The sequence below is a fragment of the Eucyclogobius newberryi genome, unplaced genomic scaffold (assembly GCF_026437365.1).
Source record: "Eucyclogobius newberryi isolate DKJ021-1_F unplaced genomic scaffold, fEucNew1.0.hap1 SCAF_1, whole genome shotgun sequence".
Lineage (NCBI taxonomy): Eukaryota > Metazoa > Chordata > Actinopteri > Gobiiformes > Gobiidae > Eucyclogobius > Eucyclogobius newberryi.
Genome location: NW_027315723.1, coordinates 36596341 through 36624315, shown reverse-complemented (window position 1 = coordinate 36624315; position 27975 = coordinate 36596341). Strand labels below are relative to the sequence as shown.

The following is a 27975-nucleotide window of genomic DNA, read 5'->3' as shown; positions in this document are numbered from 1 at the left end:
CTAAATATGATCTGATTGTTAAACTTTTCCCCATTAAAACCACTAAGTCTCTCAAACAAATTACTTCAACATTTCAACACAGTTAGCTTCTATCTCAGAGCATCTATTTAGACTTTTTAGATGTTGTTTAAATTATTGAACTACGAAAGATAGACAAGATGGAGACATTTTATAATAGTGTAATGTGTGAATGCCAATGAGATGTTTATGAAAGATACGCACTGTCCTTTAGTTTATTGGGTTGAAATGCAATAAAAAGGGGTCAGCCATTATGATTCATAGTGAAATTATGATGTACCTTTCCTGGAACATATTACAATTCAATGTATTTTCTGCTACAATGACAGTTTTCCAAGGCCACGTGGACAACATTATTCTGAGAGTATAAAAGGGTTCATTGAGACATTTAAAAAAAAAACTGTGGGCGGATATCAAATATTATCCTTGGGCAAGACACTGTTGACCACCTCATAGTTTCAGGCATACTTTTCTGTCACCCTGGGTAAATATGTTCTCCATTGACCCATCCTTCACTGGGGCAACTGTCAGAAGCAGTGGGCGTTGGCAACCGCTTTGGTCTGGACCCAGATCTCCAGAACATTTTATCCAGAGGGATTAGTCGTGTGATAATTATAAAGCTCCTTTTTTTCCTGAATCTGAAAATATAAACAATATTTTTGTTCTTCGTGTGTACTAAATGGAAGAGGGCTCCAAATGATTTCACCTGGCAGGCAGTTTGCACTTTAATTTGAGAGAAAAAGAAGAGAGGTGCTGGTGCATAAATAACAGCCATGGAGATGTGTGATTGGCCCACAGTGGAATAACAGGAGGAGCGGTGTATCACGGAGAAAGCACACAACCCCGCGGGAGAAAGCAGCACCTACACCCGCAGCCCGCTGTTCACTGCCCGGGAGACAGATGCGGCTATCGGCGGTGGATTTATGGGGACAGTGGGACATCTAGTGGTGGGGAAAGGAAAGACATGTTTCAAAATTGCAATTGGGATATAGACCATGAAACGGTCTTTGATTTTTAATCCAAACAGCTGACCTTCCAACGTTTGTCTGCTAAAATTGTTACATTTGAGATTAAGTGCAATGCATGTTAGTAAAATATTTTAAAAGGTACTTTTTAGAATAGTATAAGATTTTGATTTTAAAAATCCTAAACATGACAAATCTTTTACTGATACAATTGTAATGCTTTAGTTGTTAAAATAACATTGATCATGATGATGGTCAAGTTTTTGACGTTATACTTAAGTGTTTTGGTTGTCAAGATGATTAACCAATCAGAAAGCAGAATGAGCCTCACATGAGCCCCTGTTTCATTGCTAAAATCCCGCCCTTTTAACATACATACTTTTTTGGGAGTGTCTACAGAGCCGCGAAACTGCCATGTTATTTTTTGTCGCGGCTCCTGAAACTGCTGGGCTATTTGACCGCGCCGGGTTAGACCACGCCAGGTTAGGGTCAGGGTTAGGGGTTAGCCATGAAGCTATATGGCCGTGGCGCGGCTCCCGAAACTGCTGGGCTATTTGACCGCGCCGCGGATCTGCAGCCACAGCCTACTTTTTTTATTCCAGAAAGCCTATGAGAAAAATGTATGGGAAATTTACAGAACCAGTTTGGTCACTGCTCAAACATTACAGCTGTGCTCCTGCCTGTCACAGAGCAGAGACCTTCAGATGTTTTGTCCTGCATCTAACTGTCCCACTGTGCATTGGCCTTTATCGTTTTTAACTATTAATTAAATACATATTTTTCCATTCCCTTCAAGTCGTATAGCCTATACAAAGAACCCGCAGAATTAATAATAATAATAATAATAATTAATATAAAAATGTCCATGACCACTAACACAAACCTATAACTTATACAGTATAAAGTCATACATAGATCTCACATCACTCAAAGTAAAATGTTTAAAATGGGCTTCACCAACACCGAAATTTTGTTCACAATGCATTTTAGGTAGCACAGACGACTATGTGCACGCCATGTGGCTCTGTCAACCAGTCTACTACTTCTGGATCACAATCACAGAGGTACTCTCTACCATCCTGGACTCCAGAATCCCTTTATCTCCAACACTCTGTCCTTAATGACATCTCTACAATCCACATTATGCAACACTTTTGAAAACACCTGGTCCCCTTTTCTATAATTTTTAAACCCAACAAAACATAATCACCCCCCCTTTCTGTTTTATTTATTTATTGACTTATTTTTTATTTTCTTTTACCCCCAACATATTACCATTCTACATACAGACACACAGATCAGCAACACCCAAACATAGCATGTCATCAAAAGCCCGATCATGACCACTTACAGACCTTTCTACTCAATCCCATCCTGTCAGTTCTGTCATAGTCCTGTCCCGCTGTCTGTCTGTCTGTCTGTCTGTTTGTTTGTTTATCTGTCTGTCTTTCCGTCTCACTTGTCCATCTGTTTCATGTGGTTGAGGTAGGACAAATTGTTTGTCCTACCTCAAACATCATAAAAATGTTTGTGCCAAATGAGAACGTTAAGTACCCCTTTTTTCTTTTAGCATACCTTGGTATCAGTCCTTCAGCCCTTGGACTAGGGCTGCACAATTTTGGAAAATATCTATTGCCATTTTTTCCGACATGTATAACGAGTGTGATTAGATTTGTGATGTATGTTTTAAGAATATAATTCAGTTCGAAGTTCACATTTTAAACGTGCTTTGATGAAAAGACAATAGGTCTATGACCTGACAAACTAATGAAATAATCACATGTATTTTGGAACATGTTTGTACAAATTTAAACTAGGATCAGCAGTTTTTATGCAGAGTACAACAGGAAATTTTGGATTTAGATTCGATTGCAATTTATTGTGCCGCCCTACACTACCTTCGACTGAAAGAAAGTTCAAACTTTTTAATGTTTGGACTGATTGTGCCTTATTGCTGTAATGACACCTCTTCCCCACAAGAGGACGCCCTTTGCAAACTAAAGGAAGGTTGTTATTCAGAGGGAATTAACATCTTGCATGAGGAGGCTGCATGATTCTGATTCTGAGGAAGATGGATTTAAGAGGCTTATTAAAAATGAGAGATAGCGCTTATGAAATGCAGGTTTACTTGCATGGTTATATCTTATCAAGGGCACCTGCATGACAAAATGTGAAGTTAGAAAACAATAAACCCATTATTCAGTTCTGCTATTTCAGAGCTTTGATGGAAGTGCAGTGCCTCTCTGTAATGTGGGTCATCAGATAAAGTGTGGAGAAAGGACATGTTTGACGCACGTTTTGTTGACACACGCTCCTTTTTCCAGGGGCCCCACATTCGTCATGAGAGCCCCGCCCACTTACACTACACTCTCTCTGTTGTTGTTGTGGCCCCGCCCTCTCGGTGCGTGAGTCTGGACGGGAAGATAACAGAGGAAACAGGGCTGGGTCTGTTAGACTTCTGCACTTTCTCACAGTGGAGCCGAGACTCACCCCAGACGCCACGATGGGATTTCACGACGCGCCGTGACTGCTCTGGCTCCTGTGACTGCTCTGGCCCCTGTGACTGCTCTGGCCCCTGTGACTGCGCTGGCCCCTGTGACTGCTCTGGCCCTGTGGGCGTTGTTACTCAGCGCTGAAGCAGACTTGACGCTGCCGCTCTTGCACAACTTTGGGAACTATGTGGATTTGTTTGCTAGATCTGAGGAGGAATGCGAGGACCTAGCACCAGTCTCAACCGTGTGCGCTTTCGCCTGCATAAAAACACTCTGGATTTGCACGGATCTGAAGAGAATAGACTCGTGTTATTTGTAGTCGGTGTGTGCTGCACTCGACAGGAAGCATGCATGATGATGCAGGGCTGCAGAGAAGCCTTCACTCCTGCGTTTACCTGGGTTAAACCCGCAGGCGGCTGCACATCGTGTTCGCGTGTGGGTTGCATGGGGATCTGTCGTGCGTAACACACATGGCGCTAAGCTGCAGGAGACAGCCAACAGAAGTAGTTTAATATAGCAAATATGAGCCTGGATCAAGACGGGATATCTCTGATGGTGCCCTGCTTTGGGACGGGTCCCGGCGGCAGAGCGCGCACAGCTGAGAGCCGAGCTAACGCGGAGGCTGGTGGCTCTTCTGTCCCCGCCGCGGGAAGTTTCTGGCAGGACCCTTCAGCCATCAGCAGTGGGATGAATCCCACTCTGGGACTAGCCTCACTGGAGTCTGGATGCTTGTTGACCACGGTCAAGTCCGTTAAAAGGCCGGTCACGGTGGCCTATGTGATGAACAGTGAGGCTAACCTACAGAACAGTCCCGAGCTTCTGGCTCTCCAGTGCCTGAAGGACGCGTGTGATGCGGTGGGCAGCAAACTGGACACGGTCAACTTTGGGAAACTGGACTTTGGGGAGACCACAGTGCTCGACCGCTTTTATAACGCAGGTGAGTGAAGGATGCCTCTTTGAACCCTTCACGGTAGAAACAGCACTGCACGTGTTGCAATTAAGTTGTGCTCTTAGCAAATTGCAAGCTTAGTATTTCTAATGAACGTGTAATTCTCAGTCAAGTGTATAAGGATATTATTTGACAGCAAAAGCCCAAAGCGTCGCATTATGTATAAGTTGGAACTTGAAGTCTTGTTGCACATTTAATACCTTTCTGTGGGGCTCTACTGAGCATGCAATATGATCATCTTGGATTTGTTGATTTTGATTGAAACCTTGGTGACAGCCCATGATCTCTGCTGTGTCTGTGCAATGTAGGCTAACAAGCTCTTATTTACACTTCAGTTGCCTATGTCAAAGGTCAATATCACCTCAGCCTTCACTGTAATACAGTGTTCAATTCGAGATGAGACCGTCATTATTCAGACATGTTGCTTTTCACTGGTGATATGTTTCAAGTATAATGTATGATGGAACTAGTTTGAACCTCATGGAAGAGAATGAACAATCAGTGCCCCACAAAATCTGGGGGTGATTGAATTGTTAGATTTTCCCTCATGCAAAATGTTCCCATTCCACTGTGCACCTCCGCCATTGTGCTGACTAGTGTGTGGCTGGATTTTCCATTGGAACCTATGACTATGAAGGCACTTTCTCCTGAAGGCTTATTCTGTTTATAGTATTGGTATGTACTGTATCTGAGAGTATACAATGTTCTTGAGTGATTTTCAATTGCTCTGGGGCGACCTGTAAGGACACATCGTCAGGATCACTTTAGCTGTAGGGTTTTGGCTATTGATCATGTTTTAGGTTGATGAGGAAACTGAGGTACATGGAGGAAACCCACCCAGACACGCAGAGAACGTGCCATCTCACAGAAAGGCCCACGTCATCCGGGATTCAAACCTATGGACTTCTTTCTATGAAACAAGGGTGCTAGCCATTGTGTCAATGGCTGAACCATTTACTTTTTCCTTGTGATCTCCTGTTGCAGGATAACCCTAGTTTACCTTTGTGGCTAGCCTGGGATATTTTTGGTGTGACAATAGTATTAGTTGTAATAGTTTTGTTCTAGTACTGGAGTACGTCATATTGGAAGTAATAGTACAGATAATAATACTTAACAACATCTTATGGCCTTGTTTGTTGTACGTGGTTTGAATTCCTTCCAGGAACATTACATTTAACACGATACGCTTGAAAACAGTCCTTCCAGTGATGGTGTGGTCAAATAAAGAGCAGATGTGATGTATAGTCATTTGGAGCCTGGAGCAGAAACGGCAGCCAATGTTTGCATTACAGGGAGCTATGATGCATTGGGCTGGCATTCGTTACTAAACACTTAGGCTTTTCCAAGAACCAGGAACAACAGAATAACATCTGAAGCTTTGTTTTGTTGCACTTGAGGAAAATCTCTATAGTAACAAGTGTGTGGACTTATTACAATAGGAAGAAAGTATAACCTTATGCCATTGAGTAAAATTGATGCATGTCTGTTGGAATGCATGGGCTGTATAAATCTTCCACCATTGCATAAGTGTAAGTAGACCAAGGGGAATCCTAATTAAAAGAATGACCTGTCCAGACATGCTGAAGCGAGAGCAGCAGCTCCACTCTGAGCTCAGCTCTGGTGGCCAAGGTTCTCAAATGAGTGGCCATCCTCCCTGAAAAAGGGAAACATGCATATGGTAACTAATGTAAAGGATCCATATATTTATGCCCTCTATTACGAGCATACACTGTGTTGTAAGATTTTATTATTAAAGTGGCTCTACCCAATGTTTCTCCATGTAGTTGAGTCAAATTTTATCCAGTACAGATTTGTTGTAAAAGTGGGTCTTGCTGTGTGCTGTCTGCATCAAGAAGTGCAATGTTTGCATGCAAGTTTTTGTTGACTTTCCGGGACGGCAAAACTCTCTCCGGCCTCTGAAAGTTATGAAAAGTCCTAACTAATTGCAGTGAATAATTAGGAGGTACGTAGAACTCTTGACCACTGAAAAGTTATTTTTCACATTTCAAGACATGTATATGTTTAAGTAATAATTCTAATGTAACTTATTCTCACACTAATTGAATTAGTTTAAAAATACATAAAATCTAGAAAAGGTGCCCACATTACAGCATGTTTAATCCATGTCAATAATTCCAGAATCACCTTAATCGTGACAAAAATGTACATTGTGCATCTTTAACTTCAACTTCCTCAAGCCCTACCAGGCTTTCTTTTTTGGTGTTGTTGTCAGACCACGTTGGAATTTTCCCATAATTCCTTTGGGACAGAGAGAGGCATTTTCCCAGAATGAGTATATCTCAGCTGCACACGCTCTTCTCTCCTTCCGACATAACAATCTTCTTCAACCAATGACATCCAATGTAGAAAGAGGGCTCATTTTTCACAGAAAACCATTGTAAAATTATTTTTTCTAGCCCAAGCGTCATGTCATCTCTGCATGTTCCTGTTTGGGCTCTCATAACTGTGGTATGCAGGGTTTATCTGCCTGTTGATCATTACGTGGAATTACTGTCATTTACTCTGGGAACAATGGGTTTTTTTGAACAATGAGTGCACTGAGCGAGAAGCGGCTTTGATCCACGGCTGTTTGCTGGTGTTTAGTGCTCCGTCTGTACAGTTAGGCATGTCAAGGCTCATACATGTGATTCAAATTGCTTTAGGGAACAAAAATATACATTGAAATCACAATACAATCAAAATAACTTAATAACATCAGCCTGCCCAGGGTCTACAGATAGAAAATAGCACTGGAGCTACAACCTGGTACAATGCATATCTCCTGTTAAGGTTAATGTATATTGTGCACTGTCCTTGTCTCAATAAAATAAATAAACAAACAAAACTATTAAAACATAAATAATATTCAAGAAAATAGTGCAAATAAAATCCTTTCGGTCATATGCACAGTTAAACAGAACCGTTTTGAGACTGGATTTGAACATTATCAGAGTAGAGGCCTGTCTCACATGTCAGAAATGTACTTTGGTTGTTGTAATCGGATTGTACTGCACATTTCAGACACTCCATTAGTTTAACTGAGAGACAGAAGGTATGGAAATACTGTTTAATGGGAGTGCGCGTGAACAGATATTTTCAAGGCTACTACTTGTCTCATGTATACTTTTAGCACATATAATAAATCATCACAGTTAAACACACTATGTCACTCAATTCTACAGATGGAAAAGAAAACGGCAATGCTATTTGTTAAAAGACCTAGTCACTAACTCTTTAGTCCAAAACACAACTACGGTAAATTTACTTTTTATTGTATTTCCCTTTTTTAAAATCAATACACCAATTAACCACCAAATGTTTAGCTTTACATTACATCCATCACATATCACACTAACTGGATTTCTTTGTTTATTTGTCACTTTCCAAGTTCAAATACAGAAGTCTGATTTTCCCATACATGTTATTATAGGTGATAGCTTTATATAGCTTTATGGTAGCTGCAAACTTGCTACACTAATGATATTTGTCCAGTAATATCAATCAGACTTTTGCCTGCTTAAAGAAGGCAACCGAATAGTCAATGAGTAATCACACTTTGTTGAGAGGACTGACATATTGTTGGCTGTGCGGGTCAGGTCCTGCTGGGTCTGTGTCAACGCTGGTGGACTGTATGTGCTGCAGCTTTGGCTCAACACTTTGGCTTCTCCATTGTGTGTTTACTGCACGCATGGCTGCTCTAGAGGTCAGAGGGCATACGGTGACAGAGAATTAGATAGACTAGACTGTACCTTGTGGGATAACTGTGGCAAGATCCAGGTCTACAGTAAAGATTTGAACACTAGGGCAGCATTTTATATGGCATAATGTATGTACCGGTAGCATCTCTTTATCGTTCTGTGTATGTAAGCCTTACCCAATACTGTTCTGCCTCCTATTTTACGATGCCAAAACAAATTAATTAATTATGTTTACCCTATCTTGTAATTGATTAACATAATGCAACCACTGTCTCCTGCATGTTGATATTATAATATATATATAATTATATATATTAAATACATTGCAAATGCTAAATGTCTTGTATTATTTAATTGGCCTCGATTCCACATGTATTGGCACATCAGGGCTTCTGGCACTGCCGATGAGACGAAACATCTCTTGTTTAGTGCTTCATGGAGACGTGGCTCAGCGAGTCGGTCCTGAACTGCCGTACAGCTGGAGGGCTTCCAGCTGCTCTGCGCCGACAGACAGGGATCTATCCTGGGGAAAAACACGAGGCGGAGGAGACTTTAAACTTAAACTTTTTATTAACAACACCTGGTGTTTGGATGTGACCGTAGTCTCCAAGCATTGCTCTCCTGCTCTGGAATATATATTTGGTAACTGTAACCCATTCTACTCTCCATGTGAGTTTTCCCCCGCTGTTTATATTCGATTTTAACAAGGGGGAATCTCAGTCACGAACTACCAAAGTACAGACAGTTTAAGTCCCGACCAGAGAGCAGAACACGCTAGATCACTATTAATGCAACGCATTTTGTGCCGTGGCCCGAGCTGCTGTGGGCTCTTCACATCACGCCACGGTTCACCTGATCCCCATGTACAGACAGAGACTGAAACTCTCCACACCTGTAGTGAAGACTTCTAAGAAGTGGACCAATGAGGTGGAGGAGCTACGTGAGTGTTTGGACATTACAGACTAGGAGGTTTTCAGAACTGCCACAGATAGTTTGGACAAGTACATGGACACGGTGACGGAAATCCAACCCCCAAAAAGCTGCTGGGCCTGACGGTGACTCTCCCGCCACCTTAAGACACCGTGCAGGGGAACTGACCCCCATCTTCACCGACATTTGTGTGGTCCATCATTTTCCCTGTCCCCAAGAAGCCTCGGATCATTGGACTTAATGACTACAGGCCTGTGGCGCTGACATCTGTATTCCTAAAGTCATTTGGACGTCTGGTCTTGCCCCACCTCAAGTCCTTCACCTCCCCCCTGCTGGACCCCCCGAAGTTCACCTACAGAGCCAACGGGTCTGTAGACGACGCCATCAACCTGGCACTCCACTTCACCCTGCTGCATCTGGACTCCCTGGGAACCTACGCCAGGATCCTGTTTTTGGACCTGTTTTTGAACACCCCTGCTCTGCTCCAGAACCATCTCTCCGAGCTCAACGTGTCTGACTCCACTTGCAGGTGGATCACTGACTACCTGACGAATCGGAGGAAGTGCGTCTGGGGAAGAATGTCTCAGACACTCGGACTAACAGCACAGGAGCTCTACAGGGCTGTGGACTTTTTCCTCTCCTTCTCCCTGGACACGAACTGCTGCTGACTTCAGGATAGCCCCAGTCCCCCCTCACTATGACAGACTCCTCCATCACCAACGTGGACCTCAAGTGGGAGCCCACCATCAGCTCCCTCATCAAGAAGGCCCAGCAGAGGATGTACTTCCTGAGGCAGCTGAGGAAACCCAAGCTGCCAGTGCTGATGATGGAGTAGTTCTACACGGCCATCATTGAGTCCATCCTCACCTCCTCCATCACTGTGTGGTACGCTGAAGCCACAGCCAGGGACAAACAGAGACTACAGCGCATTGTGTGCTCTACTGAGAAGGTGATCGGCTGCAGACTTTAATCTCTGCAGGACCTCCACGTCTCCAGGGCTCTGGGACAAGCAGGTCGGATCACAGCTGACCCTTCTCACCCTGGACATGGACTATTTGAGGCAGGAGGCCATGAGAACAGTTTCTTTCCCTCTGCCATTGGACTCATGAACACTTCTTAACACCTGCTACTTTAACTACAGTTTAATCACTCACTGCACTGTTCACTTTCTGCACTACATCTGTAAATTGAACCGTAAATTTTGTGTACATAGTAAGCCTATTTTATCTTATAGTAAATTTAAATAGTTTTTCTTCTATCTATGCCCTATGTTTTTATTTTTGTTCACCTTTGTATGTTGCACCTAATCACCAAAGCAAGTTCCTATGTTTGTTAATTTTTTTTCAATGACAATAGCAATAAACCCTTTTCTGATTCTGATTCACCTAAATTATTTTAACAACCGCTTGGACTACGGGTTCTGGCTCATTGTCACAAACATATGACTTGCCCTTTGAATTTCACACGTGAAGAGAATAATATCTCTTCAGAATGGAACTGCTTGTTCCTTTTTGAAGTATCTTCCAGGTATTTACTCAAATCAGTGTGTGTGCTTGGCTGTCTTCCCACTCACTTGTCTTCTACTCTAAAACCCAAGCAGGACATAAGCGAAACAGTCACATGAATTTGTCCCATGCAGTGAGTTTGTCTGCACACTTCACTTCACATACTGTTCCCGGGCGCTCTCTCGCTCTCCTCCCCCCAGCAGGCCAGTGGCTCGCCCACTGCAGTCTGTAAAATGCCCCACTGTGAAGACAAGGAACAAAGTAATGCTGGGGTGGAAGAAGGGGCAGTTTGGCAGGGGAGTGGTGCAGAACTGCCAGGTTGAGGCTGACTTCCTGAAGAGTTGTGCTGCTTCTCGGGGCTGTGGAGTCTATAAATAAAGACAGCATTTAGGAGTGTGCTGGGCAGGGTATTTAACCATTGTCTGCTAATCTATTTTGTAGTTGGAGCCAAAGATTATTTATTTACATAATAGGGTGGCGTATTTGCAAAAAATAGTTTTAATGCATTTTAACTAGATATTCCTCCTATTAACAGTGTAATGTAGAAAAACCTAGTAGTACTATTTGTGGTCTTAGAAGTATTATTGGCAGCAGGAACATCAGTAGCTATAGTTTGAGTGTAAATGATGATATGTCAAAATAATACTTAAACGGTGAGTAGTTGTATAAAAAGCTAGTCGGTGTAATCCCTCATGTGTCCAGGAGTTTTCCTTTGTAGAAACAGATTCAGTTGTAGTAAACATGATGTTTCGACTTTCATACTAAAGTCATTCTCAATCTGCAGATCTAGTCCGAGAACTCTGATATTTATTCTACTCTGAGTAGGCTCTGCCCACCGGGCCTGGTAATGTCCTGTTTATCTATTTGTTTGCACTGTTTTAACTCCCCCCCTATACTAATCTTCTTTGTTACCCCAACAGCCCTGTAATTGACCATATAAATCATATTGTTACATAGCTGCAGCTCCCTCATTACTAATGAGTACTTGATTAGCACCTGAATGGCCAGCGCTGACCCCATGACTCCAAACTTAACCCTTAGCTTCCATTCCTGTTTAAAGAGGGATTCTCTTTATTAACAAAAATAGCCTCCTTAACTCCTCTTTCAAAACATCTCTTCTCCTGCTTAGAATCTTCACCTCACTGTCCTCAAAAGAGTGATTTGTGGCGTTAAGATGAAGATGCACAGCGCTCTGTGATCCTAAATGGGCCTTCTGTGCTGATAAAGCTTCTTGTGCAGCTATATAAAAAGCTGAGAGTACTTGCAAAATCAGAATATCAAAAATATTTACTCAACTTAAAATAAAATAAAGCACCTACTTATTACCACAACTTTGTTCAGATTTTTTTTTATTTAATTCACCTCTGAAAAAGTTTTTTTATTTACTCTACAGGAAGGAATTCTTAACTGTATTTATTCCAGTGCGGGGCCTTTCAAACCCTTATGCAGACAAGCCTGATTCAGAATACATTGAGGATTTTTGACACAATTTGCCCTCAGTCCTTCTCTGCTGTATCTGTTATATTTGATGTTCTGTGCATACAGTTTGGTCATTTAAAGAGGAGCAAGTAAAGTTTATTACCTATTATGCTGATAGACTTCCTAGATTAATACATCTGTGTCCCTGTGTTTTCGAGGTGCAGTGATGGGGGGATAAGGTTTGAACTCTACTAAGAAACATTTGCTTTGGTTTCTTCTTATTATTCTGCTAACTACTGCTGTAATTACTTTAGTGCCCACCACTATTACGACTCTTACCTTTTAAGTTGAGTTGTGAGAAGTAACTCCTTAAACAACTTGCACTGACACACATGTATATTATTCTCCTATAATAATGGAGGATCTTATCAGCTTTTCAAGCAGGAAAATAGTACTTGCGTTATATTTTAAGTATAACAAAATGCATAATCCTGAATAGTTTAAAATGATGATAATGTACAAACTAGCATGATACAAAAACTATTTTATTCACATCATTTTCTTGTATGCCATTGTTGTTGTAAATTATCAACTGCCTTGGAAAATGATAATTTACAACAAATATCAAACCTTTTTCTTAGTAATGAAATGGAGTTTGAAATTTTAGTACCTTGACGTCACCATTTGGGGCAGTAGTAATATCAGTAGTAGTCAAGAATACATGTACTTATTTACCATCTAGTTTTCCACTGTGCATTTGACTGAAATTATTTTATGTGCACTTGACTGTTTTGTGATTTCTGTCATGTCGTTATGATTTTAATGCATTTTTTCCTGAATCGCCTTGTGTACTAATTGTGCTATACAAATAAATGTGCCTAAACTACTTGGATACAGAGTTTAGGAGTTATTTTGCAATATATGAGAAGAACATAGTGGAACAGTTTATTGGCTAGTAGTATCAGTAGAAAAATCTAAAGTACTTTAAAATACTGCAAGGAAGTTTGGCAGATTCCAGTAGCTACTATGTAAACATCCCTATTTACTCAAAGAACTCACCAGGCAAGTCAAGTCTGTAGTAATAAATGCTGTTCTTTTATCCTGTCTAGAAGCTACAGAGCCATAACTTTGACAGAGTCTACAAACTGTGATCACCTTATACTGCTGCTACATGCCCAGACCTGAAAACTAAACCTTGTGTTCCTGGAAATTTGGCATAGCAGCCACACATTTCTGGCTCAAAGAAAGGATCCACTTTTTAGGAAATTTGTCAACGGGAATAGTTGGTTTCCATGGGATCTATACTCTTCTATGAGGGATACATATCTTATATGTTTTTTAATGACAAATACAAGTTACAGTTGCGTTGCAAAATGGGAATTGACTGTCACTAGACCACAAGAGCTTCCTTCGGTATCAATAAAGTATCTATCCATCTTGAATCAATCCAGGCCTCTAATCCAGAGACTGATCCAAGTAAAAGTAAACTAGGTCTAATGTCTCAGCCAGGACTAACCTTTGCTTGGAGTTAAATGCAGTTTAAAAGATCATCCATTGGCCTGGTGTCATCAGATATGTAACGCTCTGTATCATCAGCCCAACCGTGGAAATTGATTCCTTGTCTCCTGATGACTTGATCTTGAGCTTATACAGGTTTAAAAGCAAAAGGCCTAAGTTCGAACTTTGGGGCACACCAAATGTGTGTTTTTTTTTTACTTAAGAGGAGCATGTGTCTACACTTACCGTCTGTCTGAGATCGGAGATGAACCTTCTATGAACAGCACCACAGCCTAAGGTGTTAGTGGAGGTCTTAGTGCTCAGAGTCACCCTAAAAGATGACTGTTTTGCTTGTGTATTTGTTGAAATCCCCGCTCAATCATGCACGCCAGACATTGCGGAGACTACATATACATAGATATGATAACAAACTATAGTCTTTGTAAAGTATAGTATATTATAAAAGTGTTATATATACTACGCCTGCTGGAGCAGCAGCATCACAGAGAGGGAGAGGAGTAGGCTGGACAAAGTCATCAAGAAGTCCAGCTCCGTCCTGGGCTGCGCTCTGGACTCGGTGCAGGAGGTGGGGGACAGGAGGGTCCTGGCTAGATTCACATCTATGCTGGACCATGAGTCTCACCCCCTGCAGGACACTCTCTCCGCTCTGGAGAGCAGCTTCAGTGAGAGACTGATCCACCCTCGCTGTGTGAAGGAGAGGTTTCGCAGGTCTTTCCTTCCTGCTGCTGTCAGACTTTATAACAAACACTTTGTCCTGAACACTCGCAATACTGACCTAACCATGTGCAATTCCGTCACATGTGCAATTACTGTCGTGATTCATGTGCAATTACTGTGAAATTCATCTGCAATCCATGTGCCGTCGTGACACATATTCATGTGCAATTACTGTCGTAATCACATGCAATGGTATTTATGTATTTATTTTGATCTTTATTATTTTTCCCCTCCATCCCTTGTTGGGAAATGGGAGGTTTTGTCTATGGGAGTTTTTGTTTATAGAAGATCTTCTACTGAGAGTGTTTTTCAAACTTCCTATAAGTGATCTGTTCTTTTCTTCTGTATCTACCTGCGTTGCATCAATGAAATTTCCCCATGTGGGACAATAAAGGAATATCTTAATGCCTTGGCTAGCCAGACAACAATCCATCAATATGAACTCCATTATGGACCACCACATTAACCATCCCACCACTTCAGAACCACAATACCTCTCTCAGCCTTATATGGTTTGGGATCCTCTTTTTTACACCCTTTCAGTCCGGTCTGGTCTGGTTGCATGGTTCACATCCGTCTCCCAGAGTGAGCGTCTCCATGGTTACCTCTCTTCCTGTGGCACTTATGTAATTGATTGTAATGGGGGCTGTATTTGCTTACTCTAGGGACTGCTCCGGGTGCACTGTGGGTCTGGGTATGGAGATGCTATTCTTCATTTCTTCCCTTTGAGGTGAATTAGTACTCAAGTATTCTACTACAACCAGTACTTTGATACTGCAGCTACTACTAATGCAACTTGCTTCTTGTGTAGCTCTGCTACTAGAACTACTATTACCCAATAATACTGATTTTACTGTTACTGTTGCTCAATTATTTGAATGAAAATATATTGCTTTTCAGCATTATGGTCTTTCTAAACAAGTAATAACAAGCAGTGATATTTAGAGTTGTTTTTATTAAGGGAAAGGTTTAATATGCCTACAAGCGAACTGCTCATGACACATGGATGTAATATTTAGTTACTAGAGGGAATTCTGAGCCTTTCCTAATTACAGATCAATCTGAACAAGGAAATTATTGCGATATCCCATTGGCAGCCACTCACTTACCTTTGTAATTACTTATCCAACCTTAATTGTTAACATCCTCTTATCCCCACTTCACTAAAGCTAATTATTTTGTAGTCTTAGCTTCCTGAGGCTCTAGCTAGAACGTTTTATTATTGTGTTTACCAGTGCTGTATGCAAAACTCCTTGACAGTAATTGCTGTAGTTTCTTCTTCTTCTTCTTCAGATTGCTTCAGATTTGCAGTTTCCAATAATCCATTTATTATTTGTATATATTTAACAAAAAAATCATAATAGTAAATTTGAACCTACACCAAAGGCTTACTAGGGAATCATTGGCCAAACGTATGCTTGCAAATTTGTTTGTGTTACATTGTTCACTTTTATTTTTAGTCCGTACAATGTAGTAAGTTGCCATGAGGATAACGTTGAAATCAAGCCTGTTAGCCTGTTAACATATTTTTTACATTTGGCCATGTAATTTGGATGCTGTTGGGGTACTATTAATATTGTGTGACTGAAAACAATGCAGATGCACAGATAGATATTAGGATACGTTAATAAAGTGGCAGCAGTAGAGACCGTGCTGCATTCTCCACCAGAGGATTCACACCTCTCTTTAGCCCACTATCTTCTTAACCTTCCTCTTCCAGGTTATTGGGCTGCTTGTAGTGTGTTTTATTTATTTTTGTAATTTTGGGGGTAAAGAAGACCAATGTCCAGTGATACATTCACCAATTTTATAATAGCTCAAATGGAATTGTTTTATTCATGATTTAAGCTTTCTAAACCTTGTGATTTTAACTGTGTCCTCTACACAGCCATATGTCAGCTCTGCAGTGTTCTGGCAGGTGCCTGCTTTCAGCGGCATAGAGCGACATGTGATCGTGTGTGTTACCAAGCATTGCATACTAAAATACTACACTGATATTAGGACCGCAGAGCTCGACGATAAGATGACAAAAGTCTAATTGTGTGCTGAGCGTGTAACAATCTGCTATTTTGATGAAATTGTCATTTCAGTTTAATGGAGCTCTAAGCTCAAACAAACTTTTACACAACCACTCCTAACCATCACAGTTAAATGTATCAAAAGCAGAAAATCATTTTAGTTACTCTTAAATGGAGGATAAAAAGCTACTAACTTGAATCATGATAAAAATCAAAATTGTGATCTCATCTTTTTTCTTAATTGAGTTTTTTTTTTGGGGGGGGGGCATATGATCTGCGACCCACCCCTAACTGACACTTACTTAGATTAAGATATATTGGATATATTGATAATATAATTACATATTGCATTGTCTTCAACTTGCCTCAAAAGGTCAGCTTGTTTAATTCTCACTTGATTTAAGTAATCTTGCATGTTTAGGTTAAGATCAACTTTATTGTCCCTCTTTATTCGTTTTGGACATAAGCAAATGGATCTACAATGGATCACTCCTGCCCTGTACATTTCAAAATATCCAAGAAAACAGAAAAGCAAAATGCATGGGGGCTTGCAGCAATGTGTAAACGTGTGACTCAGACAGTGATTACATTCACCATTTGGACCAGAGAAAGCAGCGAGCGTAAACAGTGCTGTGAAGTTGATCTGTTGACGAACAGCGTGCTCAGAGGGGGATCCACAGCCGAGGGCCTCCCCCCTGCAGATGTTCAGTCACAGGATGGAAGAGCAGTATGCAAAACCCTCCTCACCTTTCTCTCCCCTCATCTCTAAATGCGTGGTCTCGCTGCTTGATATCAGCTGTTAATCCAGACTATATCCTCTGTGCTTCAAAACCCATACACTTTCACCAGACTTGTTATGACCGCTGTATGATACTGACTTAATTCAAAATGTGCTTACATAGACAAACAAACAAAATGGAAAGAGAGAAAACATCACACTTAACTGAACAAGAACAGTTGATCCTACAGACCCAAATAAAGCCCTACCCTGAAGTCACCTCTGTAAAGGTTTAAACAGCCTACCAGCCACCTCTCCCTGCAAGTACTGCTTATGTGTAGCTCTGGGACAACATGTACTGTACTTTTAATTACCCACAGTACATATTCGCCCTTCCTTGGGATGGTAAACTGGCTTAGAGAATTAGTTGACTTTACTCCACCCATGCCATTGCTAGTCCAGTGTTTGAATATTCATTTTCACTAAAGACCTGTTTGAATGGATTATATGTTACATTTACTGAATGCTTTGCCCTCAATCAGAATCAATCATCTGTTCCAAGCTACTTTTAGAGGTCTTATAGTTTAATGAGTCTTTATGGTAACCTGTGGAGATTGGAGGACGTCTGTTGTGGGATTGACCTCCTGCATGTGTCGTCAAGCTATCCCAGCATGCACCACCCAACTCCACACTGTCAGTGATTGAGGTGGGTAATTTGCATTGAAGCTAACGGCTCCAGCAGGAATGATCAAATTGTATGGGAGATAGTGGATTCCTTTTGCACATCGGGATGTACACATGATCGAGGACAGAATAAACAGAGCCTTAGAACGGATTGACAGAGCTTCAGATTAATGAGAGATTTCTGTTGGCCTGGCCAACCAGATGAATTCTCGTGATATTTATAAATTTACTAGACCTCAACTCAGAGTGATACATCTTATCTGGTGTGACTTAGCCAGGTTAGATTTCTGACTAAATGGACTAGTATTGAGTCAAGCCTCACATTATCTAAGCTACAAATTTATTTCTGCATTTAATTTGGGGAATGATTGAACCTTTGTCTCAGAATGATTCGAAATCTATTGGCGATTCTAATAATTCAATAAACCAAGAAAGAGAAAGTACTTTAAAGCGAAACATCAGAAATGCTTTTCAAAAATGCAGTTTGCATAAACTGTCTAATGAAATCACAAACTAAAGTTAAACTGATGATTTGGGGGATTTTGGCATGAACAAGAGCTTTACATTATTTACCTTTTTTGCAGATTTAGGGTGCAATCTACACAATCTAAACTCTTTGAAAGCAAACTCGGACCAGGTCAGGGTCACTAATGTTGAATTTGATTCGTTTTAATGATGTATTATAATTTACGGCTTCATGTAATGACAAAGATATACTCCCAAAGCTACATTTCAGGCTCATTGCCATTCATCACCGCAGTTTCTTCCCTGCTGTAGCTACGTACACATCGCGGCGTCAAATTCGCGCCCGATGCAGAAGTTGGACGCCTGTACGTTTGAAGACAGACGCCCGGATGCGCGTTCTCGACGCCCCGGACTCGCGTCCCTAAAATACACTCAGCAGCAGACGTGCGTCCGAGTCGTCCTGCACATGCTCAGTGGAGGAGTTGTGTTGCTTTTCTCGTGGTGTAAATAGAGTTTAATGGCGGACCATGGCTTTGGTATATTAACTTTACAAAGTCCAAAAGCGGAGGCGATGGGCTCCGGGGCCAGTCTGGGACCCGCATATACTTCAGAGTTTAGTCAATATCATTATTTGCTCTAAGAGCTGCGTCTTGGGATTTTTTTTTATCCTGCGGGTTTGTTTTGGGCCTTCTTCCGGGTCGTGCGTAGCGCGTCACTGGAGCGTCGTCTCTGATTGGCTGCTGCGGCGCATCTGCCGCTGAAAGTTGGACAAAGCTGAAAATGGCAGCGGCGGACGCTTTGGGCGAAAACGCAGGAATCGCGCCCCAGAAAACGCAGGATGCGTTCGACGCGCGTTTACATAGACTTTGAATGTAAACTGTACGCTTTTGACGCCGCGGTCTGAAGGGAGCTTCCTCTGCAATTTTAGTCCTGTGGGTGCAGCAGCTCTATTGTGGTAATTAACTCATCAGAAGATCGTTTATTCTCTATGGAGACCAGATGTTATTGATTTGCCTGGAATGTTTCACACATAGCATTAAAAAAAAAAAGTACCTTGAAAAACATGCATTCTTACTGTTTGCCTGGTCACCTCTCCACAGATCTGACCTGTACCTTGGCATCACAGAAAAGTGGCATAGTGCACCTGAACTCTGTGGCTGAGTCCAAAGTATTCTCGACACAGGGCACTATTTAGGGGTTTATCGTTTTACAATCAACCAAAAAAAACTAAACCATAGGAAAATTAAACAGAACAAGACACAGATGGCAACATTACAGAACAAAAGATAGTAGTTCATGTTTTCTGGGACGGAAATGAACAAATCATTGCAGACTGTTTTTGACACCACCGTCCCACTCTATTTGAGAACAGTGTATTTGGGCCTCAAAACCTCTGCCCTGGACAACACAAATGGATACTTTTAGATCTAACGACTGGGAGAAAGGCAATCACAATAAAATGGATGGACCACACAAACCGCACAGACAGGACTGGACCGACACCAAAACTGACGGACAAAGGGACAAATTTGAAAAAATCTGGACTAAATGGGACTCTTATTTTGGACCTTAACCTTTCTTTTCTTAGGATGCTTTATTTTTCTTAAAACCTTCTTTCAAATATATCCATTTTGTATTTTGTGTGTGTGGAGAAAAAACAAAAAAAAGATAAGGTAGTGCACTCAAAAATTCTGTTTAAACGCACTGTTGACCTGTTTTTATGAGTAAACAACTCTTGAATAAACTATTGCGGGGTAAAGCTGCTAACATTAGCCTCTTACCTTAGCTTGAGCCATTCAATATTGATAGATTTTGTTATTTAACTTGGGCTTGACTAAAACTTCTATGATTAGATTAGTCCATCAATAGTGCAAATCAGACCGGGTTTCATCAGGATTCATAACAGAAATATTTTTTTCTGTAATGAGGAAAGACTAAGTAAGTAAGACTTTATTTATAGTCAAGACAAGTTTATTTGTAGAGCACAATTCGTACATAAGGCAATTCAAAGTGCTTCACACAACAGGAAAAAAATCCATTAAAATTACAAAGACATGACAGAAATAACAACACCTTCATTTCTAATCATTCAATTTAACAATTTTGCTGAAATGAATCATACATTTTGTCCGTGCTTAGTGATCGCCCGATAGAAAACCAAATCTATTGGACCACACTGACAGATAATCTTGACACTCTTTCCCATTTTATTTGCCATTTATAGAGCATCTTTCACAGATAAAAACCACAAAGTGCTTTACAGTTGTGAGCTGAGGGTCCGAATCGCTCTATAAATGAGTGCACTATAGAGTCCACCAAAGAGTGCAGTGTTATTTAGTGAGTGAGGGGTTAGGCTTGTCATTCAGACACAGGCTATGTCAGATTAACTTTGTAGCCATATTTTCTTTCAAAATATATGTATGTGTGGCCTGTGTTTAGCTGCAACATGGCACATGGTACATTGGCTCAGTGTATACATATGTACATTACATTTAGATAGTCTAGCAGCATTCTCTTACATGACATAGAGCTGGCAAGAATGTGTACCTGAAATCTCCTCAATCATTTGATGCGTTTGTGGCTGAATTCTGACTTTACAATGTGTAAAGAAGGCCCACTCTGAGTAGTCTGTTGACACGGTGAAGTGGTAGTCTGGAAACAAATTAAACTAAACATCTGTGTCATAAGAGGAGCACTGCATTTGCATTGATTTGTCTTTCCTTGTGTGGGTAATACAAGTTCACCTCATATGCCCTTCAGTTCTGCATAACCCAGATGAACAGTGTGCTCATTGTTCTAAAAATGTTGTTATGAAATGCATGTGCTTTTCACTTTTTATCCTGCACACTCATTTAGTGAGTATTGACTGACATAAATAACAACAGTTTTTCCACATCTAGCAATAACCTGAAGTTGACTTAGTTTCTTACAACTTACAAATAAATGTCCTCATGCCGCTTGTTCCCGTTAGGGGCCGTGGGTGACTGGAGCTTTAGGCGGGATTCAACCGCACGTGCATGTTTTTGGATGGTTGGAGAGAACCCACAGTAATACGGGGAGGACATGCAAACTCCACCCAGTGTGATGTGTGTGTGATGTTGGTCTGAACCGGGAATCTCTAACCACTCTGCCACCCTCGTGTTTTCAGCGACGCAATCTCCCATTTACCTACACCAGTATGTAGTGACCAGAGGCAAGGCATTTAAAGTGTTTTCCACGACAACACCAACAACAACAACAACAACAATATTCACCAGTGGATCGAACCACTGACCAAATGAGCTACTGCCACTGGCGCTTTTGCCTTCTATTGTTTCTATTGAGGTGAGGGTAGGAAGCATTTCTATTGTTAATGCAGATTTGATGGTGTGTTGAGATAAATATAAGCTAAGGCGGGATAAGAGAACCTTTATTTGTTCCACAATGGGGAAATTCCAGTTTTGAATCAAAGTGGTGACAAGATTACAAAATATATTTACAAAGAGTACCCAGTAAAGTGCAAAAAGGATTTGTGCATTTTTCTTTTTGAGTATTTCATTATCATCATAATACATCGTTCCATTAAATAACGCCTGCCCCGATCTGACCCATTATTGTGTTGTATTGCATTATCTCCACACTCCAGGAGCTGATGTCCCTGTAAACTTGCCACTCGGCTATAATTACTGTTATTGACCTATTGATCCCCTCACAAAGGTTAACGCCATGCAGTGACACTGGGCAGTTTTAGCTTTGATAGATGAATCAATAACTCCTTTACAGCTGGAAATATTGTGCTTGATCCGCACCTTTGAATTAGTGTGATTTGTCCTGAATTGAGTCTCATTACAGGAGCTGGCAGAGGAAACAAGACACTAGTTAGTGTTCGATTAGAGGAGTCAAACTGTCTTCTGTGCAGCCGATAAGCTTCGATCTCAAAGGTGGTGATGCTGATTTGTCAGACAATTCATCCATTGTTTATAGAACTAGCTAAATATAACTGTTAAAGGAGATGTATTGTGCAAACTCGACATTAATGAGCTTTTAACCTTGTTACAACAGTGTTTCCTCGTCATTATTTTACACCATTCCAGTTTTCACCTACCCCCTAACCCCGCCCACATCCCTATACTTGATACATGTAGGACTCTAGCATGTCACATAGCCACTTTTCAAAAATAATAACACATAAATGACATCTGCTGTTTTTTGCAGTATTAGTTCTACAGTTACAAGAGAATCAGTGGACCTATTTCTATTAGCAAGCTGTTTTATATTAATATCGGGGTTTACGATGAACAAATGTCAAATAGTGATGGTTATAATTCAAAACTAAGTATCTGTGAAAGTGTAATATGCCTTTTTAACACATATAGATCATTAATTAGCTGTTGGTGTAGATGCAATTTGATGATGAAAAAAAATAAAAATGCATCATTTTGGATAATATATGGCTGTACTGGTTTATATGGGTCTCATTGATTCATTCTAAACAGTATATTAAATATATTACAGTTCATGTACTGTTCAATAAAATATATTATTGAAGACTATTGTAGTAGTACAGTGAGGATATGAAACAGTAAAAACATACCGGTACTGTTAAAATTATCCTATGACATCAAGTTATACCACATGTCGCATCCACATAGTGTCAGTGTCTTATATTCTGTGTTCGGAGGCTGCATTTGTTTTTCATTATTATTATTTTATTTATTTTTTTGGCCCAAAGACTTTGTTTGCCAGGAGATGGTTGCGTGGAAGGGGGAGAGAGGGGGTATAGACAGTCGGCAAAGCTCATAACCACTGCACTACCAGTGGAGCGTTAGGCCTGTCTATATTCACTTATTGAAGATGGCCTTAACCATTCTGTGCAAGGCTACTTCTTCTGCCAATAACTTATCTTGGCGATTATTATTTGATCTTCTGTCCTCACAACCTGCCCGTCCTCGGTCCGTTTCTTTGTTGGAGAAAGTTTTAAATTCTCTGTAGAATTGTCTCTGATGTTTGTTTCCCGCTTCGGGACTGGCACCGGGCAACGAGTCGTGTTTGTGCTTGGCTGCGGCGCATCATGGGAACTGCGGACCCTGGTTAAAGACCCCTGGTTAAAACGGAGGCGGTTGTTTTTTTTTCTCGGCCCAGTTGGGAATAGCTAACTCTCCTTCACTTCTGTGTTCTGCTGTGGTTTGGTGCTCCTTGTGTCTCACTCAGCCCTCTTGCCCCTCTCAGACATCGCTGTGGTGGAGATGACCGACGCCTTCCGCCAGCCCTCTCTCTTCTACCACCTCGGCGTCCGGGAGAGCTTCAGCATGGCGAACAACATCATCCTGTACTGCGATACCAACTCGGACTCCCTCCAATCCCTCCAGGTAAACTAGGCCATGTTATACAACACCAATGCAATCACAAAGGTGCATGTAATAGTAGCGATTAGAGGACGCTTTAGGAGAAGACGAGGACAAAGTGCACTTTTTTGACGGCTTTTTACCTTCAATAATTGGATAGGCTGCAGTTGTCTGGAAAATATGATGAAAGTATAATTTTGCAAAACAGTTGAATGGAGGAATAAACAATAATTTTTATTTATATGAGAATTAATGACAGTAAAATGACTGTAATTTACTGTTACGAAAAGCTACATACAGAAAAGTGAAGTGGTCTGTGTACCTTCCTTGACCTATTTCAATTTCCTTTTTTGCAATAAATGAGCAATTTCAGCGTACAATCCGGTGACAAATTTGACCGTGGGTGTTTCAATGCGTGGCGTCAAATCAGAACACTGCGGAAAAGTGACTGTCTCTCAGCATTTAAAAGGAAATGAAAAATGCGCTATGTACAGGCCATTTTAATTACTTTAGTACTTGTCCTACTGTAAAAAAGAGGAACTCTCCGCAGCTCAGAAGTCAAACAGCTTACTCAGCAATAGTCAATGCTTTGTCACAGCAGAGAAATGTATTTGCAGAAGTGGGTAAATGTACTAGAGTAGTTTTCAGACACCATACTTGGCTTAAATTGCTTTATGTTGACTATACTGAATGATTTGTGTTTCTTGCACCGCTCCGTCAGACATTATTCAGATTTCAGATTGTTTTTCTCCATCATTTGAAAATACCACATTTTGTTCTTCAAATTTAATTATCTTATGAATCAGATGTTACTTCCAGACTTTACTCGTATATATATTCATAACTTACTTGCTACTTTTACATTACATTATCCTGAAGTAACAATACGCAATACAATATTTCAGTACAATGTTTGGCTACTATACCACCTCTGTGTATTAGCCATCATTTAAAGATGCATATTATGATTTAGGTGTAATCTTCCACCCTGGATTATTCGATTGGAAGTCGATTTTGCATATTATGTTCCATTTAACCGCTACTCAATGGTTGCATGTCATTTTAAAAGCAATAACTTAAACATAATGTGTTTTTAAGATGTTCTATCTGACTAGAACTGTGATTTTTGTGAGTTTTTCATGGTCACTGTATGTCCACAGACTGCAGGTCTGAGCAGACAAGGCGGAGTTCACACCATTTACACAGCTCCTAGACAGCCACATTCAGGGAAACACTGTAGTCTTTATTTAGGTTATGGAGGTGGAGTCAGAGCGTTTTAATGGCGACAAGGAACCTCTGCCAACGACCACACAGCGTACACGGCATAACGTATAGCTCATATAACAGCAGCGGGTGTAGTCATAGCTTCACATTATTATAGTTGTTGTTTTTATGGTTCATGTGAATGTCCCGCCGTCCCACACAAGGAAAACCCTTGTGTGGGACGGCTGCTAAAGAACCAATGCTCTCTGTTCATTTGTGTGGATCTGTGTGACTGAATGACAATGGATTTTCTCTAAATAATGTCTCTGGAGCCAGGACTTTCCTCAAAAAGACGTACTCAATCTCAGTGATACTTTTCTGGTTGAATAAGAATAAGAATATATAGTACATAAGAAGAAAGTGATTTTTTCATTAAATGTATTGTTTATCTTTGGTCAGCTCCTTAATTTCTTTCAATTGTGATGCTTTTCACGGCCTGTAACTATCTTGGGCAGTTGTTTCTCTGTCATGGTTCATTAGAGCGAGAGAAGGGACTAAGTTGATGGGACAAACTGTTAATTCTGAAGCATGTTCTACTTTCATGGTCCAAAATCGTAATCTGGTTGATTGATGTGTAGCAATTTGAATTTAGTTAGTTCTATCAGTCTGGAAAGGTTCTCACTGAAAACAATTGGGAAATACCTCATGCTAATTGGTCGAAACGCAACAATAGCATGACAAATGTAAGCAAAGCACAGACCTCTTTTCCATCCACAGATGCACATAACGCTTCCCTCTGCTCGTTTTTCAAAAACAAAACAGTCTGTCCGTATTTCTGTTGAAATAGGCCAAAGTACGTGCGTTGACGCCGCCATGTTTGTTTTGGTGTTTCACCTTTTGCTTCCTCCCAAACCACAATGCTGGCCTGTGATTGGTCCTGCCCTGCACCACTGGTGGTATGGGTCCACCAGTTCACAATCCAACACAACAGCGGGAGCATAACAAGGGGGAGGAGTTTGTAATCTCACAAAAATTATTGGCAACATTTTCAAAATCAGGTACAGGCTCTTTAAAAAAGATGACACTAACAAAAATAGGTGTTATCAAAAAATATCTCTTGTTATTATGTTCTAGGTCGAATAGTAATTTGCCTGAAGATTAGACTGTTCTTGTTTACTGATGTTTTTTGTCTTGTTTTAGGAGATAATCTTCCAGAAGAACACTGTAAGTACCCTCTGCCTTTCTCACGTAGTCACCCAATATTCACACATACACAAACTGCAGCTGAAACCGTCTAACGCCTAGTGCCTCCTTTTGTACTGTTCACACTAATTAGAGCTGTAAAACCTTATGTCGGCTTTCACAAGTTTGTTTTGATGTATAAAAAGATATGCCGTTTGAGATATTTTAAATTAAAGTGATAGTGAAAGCATTGCAGGCCTCGGCCCGAGGTTTTGACTTGCAAAAGATGCAGCATTCAAATAACATCTTCTGTGGGACACAAGTGGATGATTTTACATTTTTACACAGCACACAGATGGAACCACATAAAAAGGCACATAGTGTACTCTTAGTTAATCCACTTGGAAAATATATAAAGCTATTTCGAAATAATAAAGTTTCATCTTACTTAAAAGATTTATATCAAAATACTGAAATGAGTAATATGAACTTAGAACTAAAGGCCTTTCTCTAACCACCATCACTTACTCACTCACCACATTAATGCCCAAGGACACTACACTCTTTTTGCCTGCTTGAAGATAGAAATGCCAGATATACTGCAATGGATGAAAGTAGGTGATACAATTATTGGATATATTTGATTGAATTATTACCATTCAGAGTAATATGTCATCAAAAGAAATAGAAAGCAGATTGCAGGAATTGTCCTGACTTTGTATGGGAATATATTCAAGTAAAATGATTGCAATTCTTAGAGGGCATCTGTAGAAATCATTGAATAAGGCCTCTTGAGTGGCAGTGTGAGTGAACCGGAGATAGTCTTTTAGTGCGGATTGAAAAGGCAGAAATGAACCAAAGCTAATTATCAGGCTTTTTCCCCACATGAACTCCAGGGCTCTGGTTTTCTTGTGACTCGTGTAGACTTCACTACTTTACACACATTTTAAATCAGGACACTGATTTTCAAGACTCGATTTTTCAGTTCAAGGTAATACACTGTAAAGTATGTAATGTATAGTTGCAGAAATGCTCATGATTCGATATTGTATATCCATCTGGCCATTGTAATTAAGTCACATTTTGTTTTTCATCTTCAAAATGTTCACTTGTTGTGGTCATTGGTAAAATATTGTGCATGAGTTGATCAGCATCAATGCACCATTACCAATAAATCATTTACTGTCCAAAAGAAATGTTTGGCTATTTCCACATTTCAACAAGTATCTTTTAATTGCCTGTTAATTGAAAGGGATCAGATTAGACCTGCAAGAAACCAGCACAATCATGTGGTTCCTGTCCATTGTTGCCGCACTATCAGATGACTGGTGTGGAGTATGACCTGGCAGAGTGGATCCTGGACTACCTCACAGACCGACCCCAGTTTGTGAGAGCCCGGAACTGTGTGTCTGACACTCGGACCTGCAGTGTGGGGGCGCCCCAGGGCACTGTCCTCGCGCCCTTTCTCTTCACCCTTTACACTGCAGACTTCAGACATGACACGGACAGCTGTGTCCTGCAGAAGTTCTCTGACGACTCTGCCATCATCGGACTCATCACGGACGACGATGACGCATAATACAGAGGACTGGCGCAGGACTTTGTGGACTGGTGTCAGCGGAACCACCTCCTCATCAACGCGGGGAAGACCAAGGAGATGGTGGTGGATTTCCGCAGACGCCACCCCACTGCCCCCTCACCAGTGAACATCCAGGGACGGGACATTGAGAGAGTGGACTCATACAAGTACCTGGGTGTTCATCTGAACCACAAACTGGACTGGACTCATAACACAGACGCACTGTACAGGAAGAGCCAGAGTCGGCTCTACCTCCTGAGGAGACTCAGGTCTTTTGGAGTGACAGGGCCACTCCTGAAGACCTTCTACGACTCTGTGGTGGCATCAGCCCTCCTGTACGGTGTGGCCTGCTGGAGCAGCAGCATCACAGAGAGGGAGAGGAAGAGGCTGGACAGAGTCATCAAGAAGTCCAGCTCCGTCCTGGGCTGTGCTCTGGACTCGGTGCAGGAGGTGGGGGACAGGAGGGTCCTGGCTAGATTCACATCTATGCTGGACCATGAGTGTCGCCCCCTGCAGGACACTCTCTCTGCTCTGGAGAGCAGCTTCAGTGAGAGACTGATCCACCCTCGATGTGCGAAGGAAAGGTTCCGT

The 27975-nt window shown here is 41.1% G+C and overlaps 1 protein-coding gene across 4 annotated transcripts in view; it reads left to right on the top strand.

Moving 5' to 3' along the window:
* Window positions 1-3409: 3409 nt before the first annotated feature.
* The window catches only part of map3k5 (mitogen-activated protein kinase kinase kinase 5), a 76837-nt gene continuing 52271 nt past the window's right edge, over window positions 3410-27975 (top strand). For 3 of the 4 annotated variants that reach the window (XM_072445150.1, XM_072445141.1, XM_072445123.1), the window contains exons 1-3: window positions 3584-4412; window positions 23305-23444; window positions 25824-25847. In XM_072445150.1, the coding sequence (XP_072301251.1) occupies window positions 3998-4412; window positions 23305-23444; window positions 25824-25847 (579 nt within the window). In that variant the 5' untranslated portion in view covers window positions 3584-3997. Of the gene's footprint in view, window positions 3543-3583; window positions 4413-23304; window positions 23445-25823; window positions 25848-27975 lie in introns of those variants that run through there. The other variant, XM_072445133.1, reaches the window with a different exon arrangement.